An 11,576-nucleotide genomic window follows, 5' to 3' on the forward strand; every position below is an offset into this window, starting at 1 on the left:
ATTCTGCACCATTCCTTGCTAATCTAGCTAAGCAATTATTAGTATTATCATAGTAGTGCATGCATTCCATTCGTTTAAGTGTATTATACTCAGGGGGAGGCTCGGTCGTAAACCACCCTGTCTTGGCTTTTTCTGGAGTGCTTTTCTCTAAATATTCTATCGCATCCCTTTGCTTCTAATACTTTACAAAAATAAACACTATCTAGTCGCAATACGCAATCGTCATGGTGTGCATGACGAACAGCAGTACCAAGTAAAGGGGTTAACCCTTGATATTCGTAAACTTGGTTTTTCCAGGAGGAAGCGGTACTTAGCTATTGTATTTGATTCACTTCGGACCAACCTGCCAAACGTCCTAGTCGACACGGACCCTGATTATGATTTGTACTCCGAGGCTATGGAATTTGAAGAGACGATTTCCGGTTCCCATATAAGCTGCAAAACTCTATCGCAATACATGTATGTGGAACTTACAGTACGATTTTTATCTTAGCTGCGTAGTAACTGGGCTTGGTGTTATATTATTTGGAATTGTTGAGTCTGGTTGAGCTCTTATCCATGTAGATCTCAGGTGGACGTGTGTTTTGGCGCTTTCTGTATCTGCTGAGTGCGAGTGTGGGATGATCTGTGGCTCAAATTCTCGTTCCACTTCTCTCAGCAAGTCTTGCACGTCTCCCATTTATGCGGTCACGCAAGACAGAAAATCAGACTTCAATCATTTATCTTCCACCTCAAACTACAGGATGGTATTGCGAGGGTTCAGACTCTCTGCTCATTGTGTCTTGAAGGATCCGACTATTGAGATGTTAAATATTCGAAAGATACCGGAGCGCATGGAGGTAGGTATCCAATCCGGCCTTCGTATTCCAGACCTCTGTGCGATACAGTAGTTTATTTGCTTTTGAACTGGATGAATCCTCGAGCCACCCACCTTACTCAATGCTGATCCCACGTGGAAACCGGTGTTGGGGATATGATTGTCGGATGATGAATATTAATTCTATCAGGCATGAATGATCGACACTGTGGTTCTTAGAAATACTCAAGGTGTATTACTTTGCTCAAATGGGGGCGATACCATGTATCTGCCATGTGTTCCCTGGTCGTAGTTCGGATTGTCTAACCTCATGTCGGTACTCGTGTGTTTGGTATAATTCCGTTTGTATTTTTGTCACCCATTCTGGTTATCATAGACTTGTCTAAGACACCAGCACATACCTATTCTATGATATTGCTGTACCTTTGTTGCAACCTGTTATAAAACAAACTTCAAGTGCCCCTCTATTCGACATCTAGTGTGGAGTGAATTTTGAATATTCAGGCACGAATTCGATCTATCGCTGCTTATGCGGGATACGTCTAATGCGTAAAACGCTTTGCCTTCGAAAGATACAAGTCAGGTGGCGGCTGAAGTCCGAAGCGTGTGCTTTGAGGACAATGCTGTCGATGGGCCCGGACTGTGATGCCGTTTTGGATGCCAATTCCGTGTTCAGGGTTAGCGAAGACGGATATGTGTGCTTTCACAGGTACGGACTCACTTGAGCGGTCGTGCGGTTGTTTTCGGGTCTAATCTATCCTCGCCGTAGTGTATCTTATGCCTGAGCCATTTTTCCTGGCGTTGTGTGCGATGTTCAAAACTTGTATGCAAGTCGTGGGACTATGTATCTAACGAGGCGACTCATGCCGAACGGTCCGGTTTATGTCTTTACCGCTTTCTGTGCTACACGGTAGGTGTGAAAAGGTACAACGGCGGTTTGATCCCGAGGATGATGCGCCAAATATATTACAAAGGATGGGACGGAAACTGAGTGGCCGTGGCGCTACCCCGTGCCCAGCATATAGCAAACACGACGGATGAGCTGAGCTTGTAGCTAATGTACCACAGGCCCCCGACGAGACTCTGAGTCGCACCCTGTGAGTGCATGCCTGTTCTCATCGCAGATCGCTTGCAAAGAATATTACCCCGAGTTACGTTTGTTGAGACAGTCTGGATTGCATTGTCGATTAGATGTATCACGCGTGGGAGATTTCATTAAAGAATGTGTTGCAGGCGCAAGTCAACTAAGCTCGATCTCCGTTCGTAATAGTTAGTGCCGACCGTGTCTTGATATAAATATTTCTTCACATTCGAGTCGTACTGTTCTAAAAACCTCCGGGGTTTTCTTACACCGACACATCGAACCTGAAATCTAGACTCCAACCGTTGCCAGAATTTGTTAGCAGCTTCACGTGCTGCTGGGGTTTCTCACTCGCAATACTAGGTACTTGTATTTCGAATCCGGATGAGAGAAAGGTTTTGTATGTCCATTTATATAACCGTCTACATGTTTTTATTCATATACATATTCGAGTATTGAGATGTATTTACATCCATACAAATACAGTAATTATAAATACATATATGATATATAGATTTATATGAAGATCATGCATTTAAAATGGGATGGCCCGATAGGTCGATATAAAAATAAGAATGGGATGATATCCGTCTAGTATGTACCCGAGATGTGGCGAACAATGTCTATATTTATTAATGTATAGCAGTCAAAATGTTTGCTTACAATTTGTATACTTAAGTATTTTGATGCAAGATATATATCTCATATACAACTATATATGCGTGTAGTATTTGTATTGTATGGTCATAAATATCTAAATATATATGTGTCAAGATATATATCTTCATGTACACATCTATATATGCATGTATTGTTTGTATTTGTATGGTAACATAAAGCTACATATATAGTATGTATTGTCTATTTTTGTAAGGTAAATCGTCGCAATAAGATGCATATAACGATCATCATGTGCGTGATAAGAGTGCCGAATAGGATACTTTCGATTCAAATCGGTTGGCATCTCGTTATATGTTTTCGTTGACGCGATCTAAAATTTATAGCGAAAAATTAAGTGTCCATCTATATAGCCGTCTACAAGTTTCCATAGCAACGCATACTCAACTACATCCCCATACCAATACACATGTATTAAAACAATTAGTTTATTTTGAAATTCCAATCGGATGACATCACGATGATATGCATCCCTTGGCGTGATCTAAAACATGTAGCGAATAACCAGCGAATGCTTAAATAAACTACGATCCACATCAGTGGTAGGAGAGACCACAGCCTCAGCTAGAGTACCTACACTTGATAGCGAATATAGATCGTCAGCCAAACGGTTAAACGCTCTTTTGCGACGCTTGCTATCAACTATACCAATGAGCAGAGTCATAAGCACAAGATATAGGAAGCTGCCACCCGCCAGTAGAAAGAGCTCGGCGTAAAGCAATATGCAAGCAATCGGCTTCACCCACATGTACATGAACGAGAGCATCAAGAAATCTACAGCATCCGAAAAATACATTATCGCCTTATCCAGATACGTGACACACGGCTTCACAACCTGACCACGGCCCGGATGATAATGGACCTGATTTGTTCGGTGCAAGTGTCTGTGACGTTCGTGCGTGATAGCCGTCTGCACCTGTTCGTCTAGCATATGTATGGTCTCATTATCTCGCGTACAACCGCCTATTAATTGCTCTACCTTGTGAATTACCTTATGAATCCTATCCTGATACATATCCATCCTGTGCGTCTCCACAGCCTTAACTTTGGGCGCCAACTTCTCACCAACATCGATTGTCGAGAGTTCAGACGTCTCTTCCCAGACGGCCCATTCGGGTGTTACATACCCTGATGGTGCCTTGTGTCCATTCGCATTCATCCATGCGATTGTATCCGTATAGCCCAATGTAAACAGGCGATCGTATTCTTCTTTCGTTGGTGGGAATGCAGCCCACCATACAGGGACATACTGTGACGGTCTAATATCGGCATTGTGAAAGTACAGAGGGTTTATAGTAATCGAGTTATCATCTACCAGTGGTTGAAAATCGGCAATTCCTCCGTCTATTACTAACTTGCCGTCGAGCATAAAAGGGAAACCAGCTATCGGCGGCGCGCAACAACTAGCGAGGAGCACCTTTTTAAAGTGATCATAATCTCGTGTTTCTGAGTAACGCGTACCGTGACAGCCAGGCAGGATTGTCACAGCAGACTCCGCATGAGCATCGAGTGCCTCCTTATGTTTCAAGTATCTCTCCTCACCTACTACTTTGTCTATGGCTCTATTCAAGTAATAGCGTATACAAAGTCCATTGAAAGGATTCGCTCGTACCTCATCAAGATTTTCCATGCATACCTCTTTCACGTACTGCATATCTGAGCCGATTACTAGGCATACCCCCGCTAGAGCACCTGCTGATGCTCCAGCAAACCGGGCACCATTCTTATTTAATCCATACTCAATTAGAGCCTGTACTGCGCCAAAATGATACAACTTCAACCAGCCACATGCTGAGAAGCTAAATGTAAGGGGTGCTTTGTTCTGTACTAAAGAGTGCTTTCTGCACAGATTAGCGTCAGTACGCTTCTTAACTCTTTGTCCAGGAACTACCTGTGGCATAGCTCGTGCTGAGTTTTTCTTACCCGATAGGTTGTAATCATCCTGTTGATGGATATCGGTGAACATAACTGGTGATTCAGAGACCATCTTTAATATTTCACGAACTGTGGAAGTGTTTCTTTGGATCAGTATTAAAAATATTATAAATGAAAGAAAGGGACGGGATCAGTTTATATATAAATACATTGACACATTGTAAATATAAAGTTACAACAGGGATTAATATGTAGAGAGCGTATGTATTTTTAAACGGCTGAAATTTTAATGACCAGATCGGCGGAATATGTATATACAATCCACAAGTTGCCAACGAACTGAACAGTCAAGGGTCAACCTCTGCTGATCAACCGCTCTGAAGTTTAAAAAAAATAAAATTAGTGATTTATCTACGAATGTCGTCTTGTCGACTCTCGTAGAGTCGTATTTGTGACTCGAAGAGTCGACTCGCATTTAAAAAAAAATGACCGTACTCCAGTTCATAAGCTCTATAAATACTTTACTATTTTTATTAAAACAAAATACAATGAGCCAGTGGACAGTGGTTCCAGTGCGTCCAGTGACTCTAGTCGCCAGGGGTTCAGACTCCAGGACAGTCCAGGTCTCGGGTCTCCAGTTCTCCACTCTCCAGCTCTTTCTCTCTAAATACTGCTATGCACACGGAGTAAGTAGTACTAAGTACAGTACAGAATTAGAGGGTGCTGAGTTGCCGACCGCCGGCCAGACTGCCGTGGAGGGGCCCCAAACCCTCAGCCCTCAGGGCCCAGGGCCCTAGGCCCAGGGCTCTTTAGATGTGTGCCTATTTTTATATAAAAAAAGGGTGTGAAGTTGATCAGGCTTCAACCACTGGACACTGGTCAGTGTGCCACAGCCCACAGGCCCACTTCCTACAAAGTCTACAACTCTACAGCCCCAAGGGCCCAAAATAGCACAAAGAAGAGAGAGAGAAGTGAGTATTGTTTAATTTGGCGGCACTTGGTGCCTGGCAGCCATTGGTCTGGCCGTTGGCAAAGTCTATGGCAGTGAAATTACCAAGTAAAAGGAACACAATCCTGGACGTTCGATTAGTGTAGATTATCTAAGTTTTGATAGGCGCGTGACAGGAGTAAAGAAGCCAAAAAGCCAATGTTTGTCGTTGACATTTTCAGTGTATTTCAGTCACTGAAGGCCAGCCGGTGCCACGGGGGTGACGGGAGTCCGGGAAATTTTATTCTTTTATTAACAAAAATAACGAGAAAAGGTTTTTATTGTAAATAAATATGTTCAGTTTGTAAATAGTATTTACTTATTACAAAAACTAAAAACTAAAAAAAGTCAAAAAAATCAGACCTGAGGGCTGAGGCTTAAGGTGCGGCTTGCGCTGCCACTTGTTGTGTCAGCTGCCTTGAGTCGGCGCGAGGTATTTGTTGTTTAAAAAACAACAACAACAACAACAAATTATTTGCACCAAATATTTTCATGCACTGAGCACTCCGCAGACAGCTTTTACAAATACCAGCGCGGGACGGAAGACTGGAAGTGGGGCGTGGGGCCATAGGGCGTGGGGCCGTAGGGCGTGGGCCCGTGTGGCAGACTGGGGCAATTGGCTACTCTTTGGCCCATGCTCAAATATTTAATTATTTACAGTGACTTTGGTGACTCGTGAGTGTCATCAACTCGTCACTCATCAGTCGTCAACTCGTCACCACTTTCGGGCCCAATTCGGTGCTACGGGCGATTCGGCCTCTGTCTCTCTCACTCTCTTGTGTTGTTGTTGACGTTCTGTGTTGGCAACTTGGCGGCCAGGCTGAGTTGGCTCCTCTGTTACTTAGGCCTGACTTACTGTATAGGGGGTATATGTTATCTAGAAAAAAGAAGTAGAATAAAATCGTTGATCTTTGATTCTAAAAAGGATGAAATGTGACACAATGACATCGTCATTTTTTTAACACGATAAATATATATCGGTTGTCACTTGATAAAATATGAATTTTCCTGTACATACATCATATGATTTAAAAAAATATTGGGTTCAAGAACTTCTTGAAAGTCTTCGACTTGTGTTGTGTGTGTACTTAGTTGTGTACACGTTTCAGGCTGCACAACTGTTCAACGTGTAAAATACACTCAACATTTAAAAGCGAGAGAGAGAGGGTTGTCAACCAGGAATGCCGACTTGTCGTCTCTTCTCGAACTCTCAACTAACGACTTGCCTCTTTCAGACTTCAGTCCACCCTCTGATAACTTTTTCAGAGGTTCTCGTTTCGACTTTTATTATTACGTCTCTTTCAATATCCACCATTCACCGTTGTCCGTTAAATGGTAAAAATGTATACACAAAATGTAAAAACCCAACAATGGGTGTCTCTTGGATGTATTGAATCTTATTTATATTTATGTAAATACTTTTACCTCTTCTCACACTCCGTTGAATGTCAATGAAGACAAGGATGAAAGCAGTGAGCACCGATCTGTCTTGATATCATCCGCCTCTTGCGGTTTTCAAATCTGAGAGTCGCAACTTGCAAGCAATTCTTTCTTGTTACACTCATGAGTCTCATGACTCACAGTCCTCTCACAAGATTTCAGAATACACTATATAGTTGGTTATAATTGAATAAATACAGGCACTCCTGGAATCTGGAACCAGGCACCAGGGAGCATTCGTATATGTTCATTATATATATAAATATGTATTCCTTTTATGTGCGCGGGTATGTATGTATTTCGATATAAATTTTCAGCACGTGTATGTTGCTTTTCTCTTGATATCGTTTCGTGCCTTTTTTTTAAACACAAGAACAGAACTTTATTCCAGCCCTGATATTTGCACACTCATAGAATGATGCTTTAGCGGAGTATAGTGCTTAGAACGGATATGAATGTAGATCATTTGAAGATATATATATACTATATATATATATATATATACTATGTAATATTATATATATATTATGTAATATAATATATATACATATTACATATTATAATATATATCTATACATATATATGTATACGTATATGTGTATGTGTATATATAATAATAATAATAATAATAATATATATATATAAATATAAATATATATCATATAAATATATTTATATATATATGTATATATATACATATATATATATATATGTATATATACACATACACATATACCTGTACATATATACCTGTACATGTATATATATATGTACATATATGTATATGTATATGTGCATGTGTATGCATTTGTACTATGCATAGACACGCACACGCACACACGCACACGCACCACACACACACACACACATATATATATTTTTATAAAGATATATACACGAAGTTCAAGCCACAATAAGCAGTCCCTGAAATAGTGGTTAAGATCGAGGAGAGAACAAGGGCAGTCCTCTCCGTTCTCCGAGAGATTCCTCGGGAAATAAGATCCCGAAAACATGTCTCGGTCAACTAGTACCCCCTCCTGACTTTGTCGGGGGCAAGGGTAGCTCGTTACTTGGGTGGCCGAGAGACCCGATCGCCACCCCCGCAACGGAATGACTATATGTATATATATACACACACACACACACACACATATATATATATATATATATAATATAATATAATAATACATATATATATATATATACATAATACATATATATATATTAGCTATATCTATAAATATGTATCGTTTTACACATATTTCTCTCTTACACACAGACCTATTATATGTGTACACACACACACACGTATATATATATATACATACACACACGTATACATAGTCATATTCATATACATATACATATTTATACCTATACCCATACATATATGTATATATAAACGTATGTCCACACACACATACGCACCCATATATATATACATAATATAATATAAAGTCATATTCATGTACATGTACATGCACATATACATAGATATTGATACACACGCATCAATTCGGAGACCGGATGTAAATAGCGCAGTATTTCATCAATTTAATTGTTCGGGTACGATCAGTAGCGTTTGTACTCGGTCTGCAGAGCTGGAGGCGATGGCCAGGAGATGCACACACCTTTGGCTACATTGACATGTGTCCCATTTCCGGAGATCAAAACAAACTTTGGTAGGTATGGTGCCTATGGAATAAACTCCCTAATGCTTCGGTAGGAATTATGGTCTAGCAAGCACACCCACCCGCTTCGGCCACGGGCTTATTGTCTGTAGTCAGCTTCACGTCCACCACTGGGCAGGAGAGAATTCGGTGGTTGAGCAAACAAGACATTTGGATATGAGGGCACGGATGTCAGGACAGTATTAGAATTGGACCGGTCCTACGATTGTAGTTGGGGCAGAATCAACGTGATACCACTGAGGCAACCAACAGCTTATGATATTTATGTTCTAAAAATAGCTACTTGCGCGTGACCTGCACATGACTGACTTACTACTGCAGGCGTAGCACACGGGCTCTCTCGGGAGGGCTAGCTAACATGAATAGCAATGGAGCATAGCAAGACTTGCACACGTACAGGCGGGTTAACAAGGCTATGGATCAAAGTACAGTCGTTTGCATTTATTAAATGGTACAACAAGGTTATAGATCAACCTAACAAGGTTGTAGATCAACCTAACAAGGTTGTAGATCAACATAAGAAGGATATAGATCAACATAGTTATAGATCAACCAAACAAGGTTATAGATCAACAAAAGGAGGTTATAGATCAACATAACAAGGTTATAGATCAACATAGAGGGTATATAACAACATAAAAAGGTTATAGAACAACATAGAGGTTATAGATCAACCTAGCAAGGTTATAGATTCAACTTAACAAGGTTATAGAACAACATAAGGAGGATATAGAACAACATAGTTATAGAACAACATAAGGAGGTTATAGAACAACATAACAAGGTTATAGATCAACAAAAGAGGTTATAGATCAACCAAACAAGGTTATAGAACAACATAACAAGGTTATAGATCAACATAGAGGTTATAGATCAACCTAGCAAGGTTATATATCAACTTAACAAGGTTATAGAACAAAATAACAAGGATATAGATCAACATAAGGAGGTTATAGATCAACATAACAATGTTACAGATCAACCCAATAAGGTTATAGATCAACCTAACAAGGTTATAGAACAACATAACAAGGTTATAGAACAACATAAGGAGGTTATTGAACAACATAGTTATAGATCAACATAACAAGGTTATAAATCAACATAGAGGGTATAGAACAACATAACAAGGTTATAGATCAACATAGAGGTTATAGATCAACATAAGGAGGTTATAGATCAACATAAGGAGGATATAGATCAACCTAACAAGGTTATAGGGTCAACCTAACAAGGGTATAGATGAACATAACAAAGGTTATAGATGAACATAACAAGGTTATAGATGAACATAGTTATAGATACATACAATCGTTTGCATTCTTCTCTGGTGTGTTCTCCATGCCTGGGAGCGCGGCGGCGACCCGTCGGAACAATTGCTTTACATTGTAACCAGCTGAGGATAAATAGACAGCTTATAGTTAGTATAGCCCAACCTGTGTACTACACTCACACCCAGCTGAGGATGAATATAGATATCGTATTGTTAGAATAGCCTGACAGGTGTATTAAACTCGCACGGATTGGAGATGGTGGCATGTGGATTTACTTAGGGCGTCAATATACTCTTACTAATTGTAGACACGTAGCCACACATACCGAATGTTGGCCTGTGCATGCGAGCGTGATAGGTGCAAACACAAAACAGCAACTACACAGACGACAACTACACGGCATACAAGGACATGGCCTACACAGAAACTGATAGTATCTGTCTAACACAGCAACTGATAGTGTCTGTCTAACACAGCAGCTGATAGTATCTGTCTAACACAGCAACTGAGAATATCTGTCTAACACAGCAACTGATAGTATCTGTCTAAATACACAACAAACACTCGAGCCCTCACAGTGATCAGTGCTTAAATGTACACTGCCACAGCAACTGATAGTATCTGTCTAACACAGCAACTGATAGTATCTGTCTAAATACACAACAAACACTCGAGCCCACACAGTGATTAGTCCTGGAATGTGTCCCGTGATTCGAAATTTGCGTAAGGAGTGCAGCTCAGATAACACCGCTACAGCGATGAGGGTTCAAATGAGGAACACACCTTTAGCACTCGTTTCGATGAACATAACGTTCAGTTCTTTGGCCTTTTGCTCACCCTCCTCCTTAGATACTTGTCTGTGGGTATAATATGAGAGGGTGGGTGAGTGAGCCAAGTAAGATGTCATACAAGTAGATAAGGGGATGGCACCTTAGATACTTGTCTGTGGGAATAATATGAGAGGATGAGTGAGTGAGCCGAGTAAGATGTCATACAAGTAGTTAAGAAGATGGCAGGTAAACCCTCACACGTTAAACAGACGGCACTCGATGTGTTGTGAGAGACGGGACAGCGCCACAGCCAATCGCATCACGCGCAGACACAACGCAGAGTCATCTGTACCGACTGAGCCATTCCGGTGCACCCGTGTACACTATAGCGTACACCATAGCCTAGTACTGAACACAGCATAGTACTGAACACAGCATAGTAAAACGCGCACGTGTTGTAGCATCTACAAAGACGACGTGTGCGTACAAACCTCTTTTCTTCCAGATCGGTTTTGTTTCCGGCCAGAAGAATGATGACGTCGTTGCCCCGTTCCGCACGGACATCCTCAATCCACTTTGACGTTTGCAGAAACGAATTGCGATCTAGGGTGATGAGGATGGAAGTATGAGTATAACAAAACAATGTGCAGGGGTGGTTTAACATCCCACTTCATCTGTTGCGGTATAAGCATCAAACGCGGGTGTGCGCATACAAAATTTGGAGCGCACATATGGCATTTATATATATATATATTATATATACAGCCTCATGTAGATTTTAGCTTAGACCTGTCTTAGGCCAAATTTAGGACTCAATGAGAATACCCAAAAGGATTCTACAAAGTTCAGATACGGGCTGAGCAGGCTCATGCGGCTGATCACAGAGCAGCACCAGTGCAGGACTATACATACTAGCCCACACGCCGCAGAACTCAACTGTACTGACTACAAAGAGCTTACGC

At 40.9% G+C, this 11,576-nt stretch overlaps 3 protein-coding genes across 3 annotated transcripts in view; 1 reads left to right on the top strand and 2 right to left on the bottom strand.

Moving 5' to 3' along the window:
- Nucleotides 1–294: 294 nt before the first annotated feature.
- SARC_08638 (hypothetical protein) lies at nucleotides 295–2,071 on the top strand. The gene is made up of 4 exons (XM_014297375.1): nucleotides 295–459; nucleotides 743–839; nucleotides 1,390–1,526; nucleotides 1,732–2,071. The coding sequence occupies exons 1-4, from the start codon at nucleotides 398–400 to the stop codon at nucleotides 1,856–1,858; spliced, it is 423 nt and encodes a 140-aa protein (XP_014152850.1). The 5' UTR covers nucleotides 295–397; the 3' UTR covers nucleotides 1,859–2,071.
- A 369-nt stretch (nucleotides 2,072–2,440) lies between these two features.
- SARC_08639 (hypothetical protein) lies at nucleotides 2,441–4,675 on the bottom strand. Its single transcript, XM_014297376.1, has one exon. The coding sequence runs from the start codon at nucleotides 4,561–4,563 to the stop codon at nucleotides 3,061–3,063; it is 1,503 nt and encodes a 500-aa protein (XP_014152851.1). The 5' UTR covers nucleotides 4,564–4,675; the 3' UTR covers nucleotides 2,441–3,060.
- A 3,627-nt stretch (nucleotides 4,676–8,302) lies between these two features.
- The window catches only part of SARC_08640 (Ras-like protein Rab-6B), a gene marked incomplete at its 5' end in the record, with an annotated part of 3,762 nt that continues 488 nt past the window's right edge, over nucleotides 8,303–11,576 (bottom strand). Inside the window, 4 exons of the mRNA XM_014297377.1 lie at nucleotides 8,303–8,680; nucleotides 9,880–9,966; nucleotides 10,628–10,701; nucleotides 11,106–11,217. Of these exons, the coding sequence (XP_014152852.1) occupies nucleotides 8,616–8,680; nucleotides 9,880–9,966; nucleotides 10,628–10,701; nucleotides 11,106–11,217 (338 nt within the window). The remainder of the gene's footprint in view (nucleotides 8,681–9,879; nucleotides 9,967–10,627; nucleotides 10,702–11,105; nucleotides 11,218–11,576) is intronic.

Source organism: Sphaeroforma arctica (genome assembly GCF_001186125.1).
Source record: "Sphaeroforma arctica JP610 unplaced genomic scaffold supercont1.795, whole genome shotgun sequence".
Taxonomy (NCBI): Eukaryota; class Ichthyosporea; order Ichthyophonida; genus Sphaeroforma; species Sphaeroforma arctica.

What these genes read in the sequence shown, in the direction of transcription:
- SARC_08639 (XM_014297376.1), bottom strand. Translation starts at nt 4,563, where the DNA reads ATGGTCTCTGAATCACCAGTTATGTTCACCGATATCCATCAACAGGAT.
- SARC_08638 (XM_014297375.1), top strand. Translation starts at nt 398, where the DNA reads ATGGAATTTGAAGAGACGATTTCCGGTTCCCATATAAGCTGCAAAACT. An exon ending in AAAACTCTATCGCAATACAT is followed by an intron (nt 460 to 742) that starts GTATGTGGAACT and finishes CTCAAACTACAG; the next exon opens with GATGGTATTGCGAGGGTTCA. An exon ending in GGATATGTGTGCTTTCACAG is followed by an intron (nt 1,527 to 1,731) that starts GTACGGACTCAC and finishes GCTACACGGTAG; the next exon opens with GTGTGAAAAGGTACAACGGC.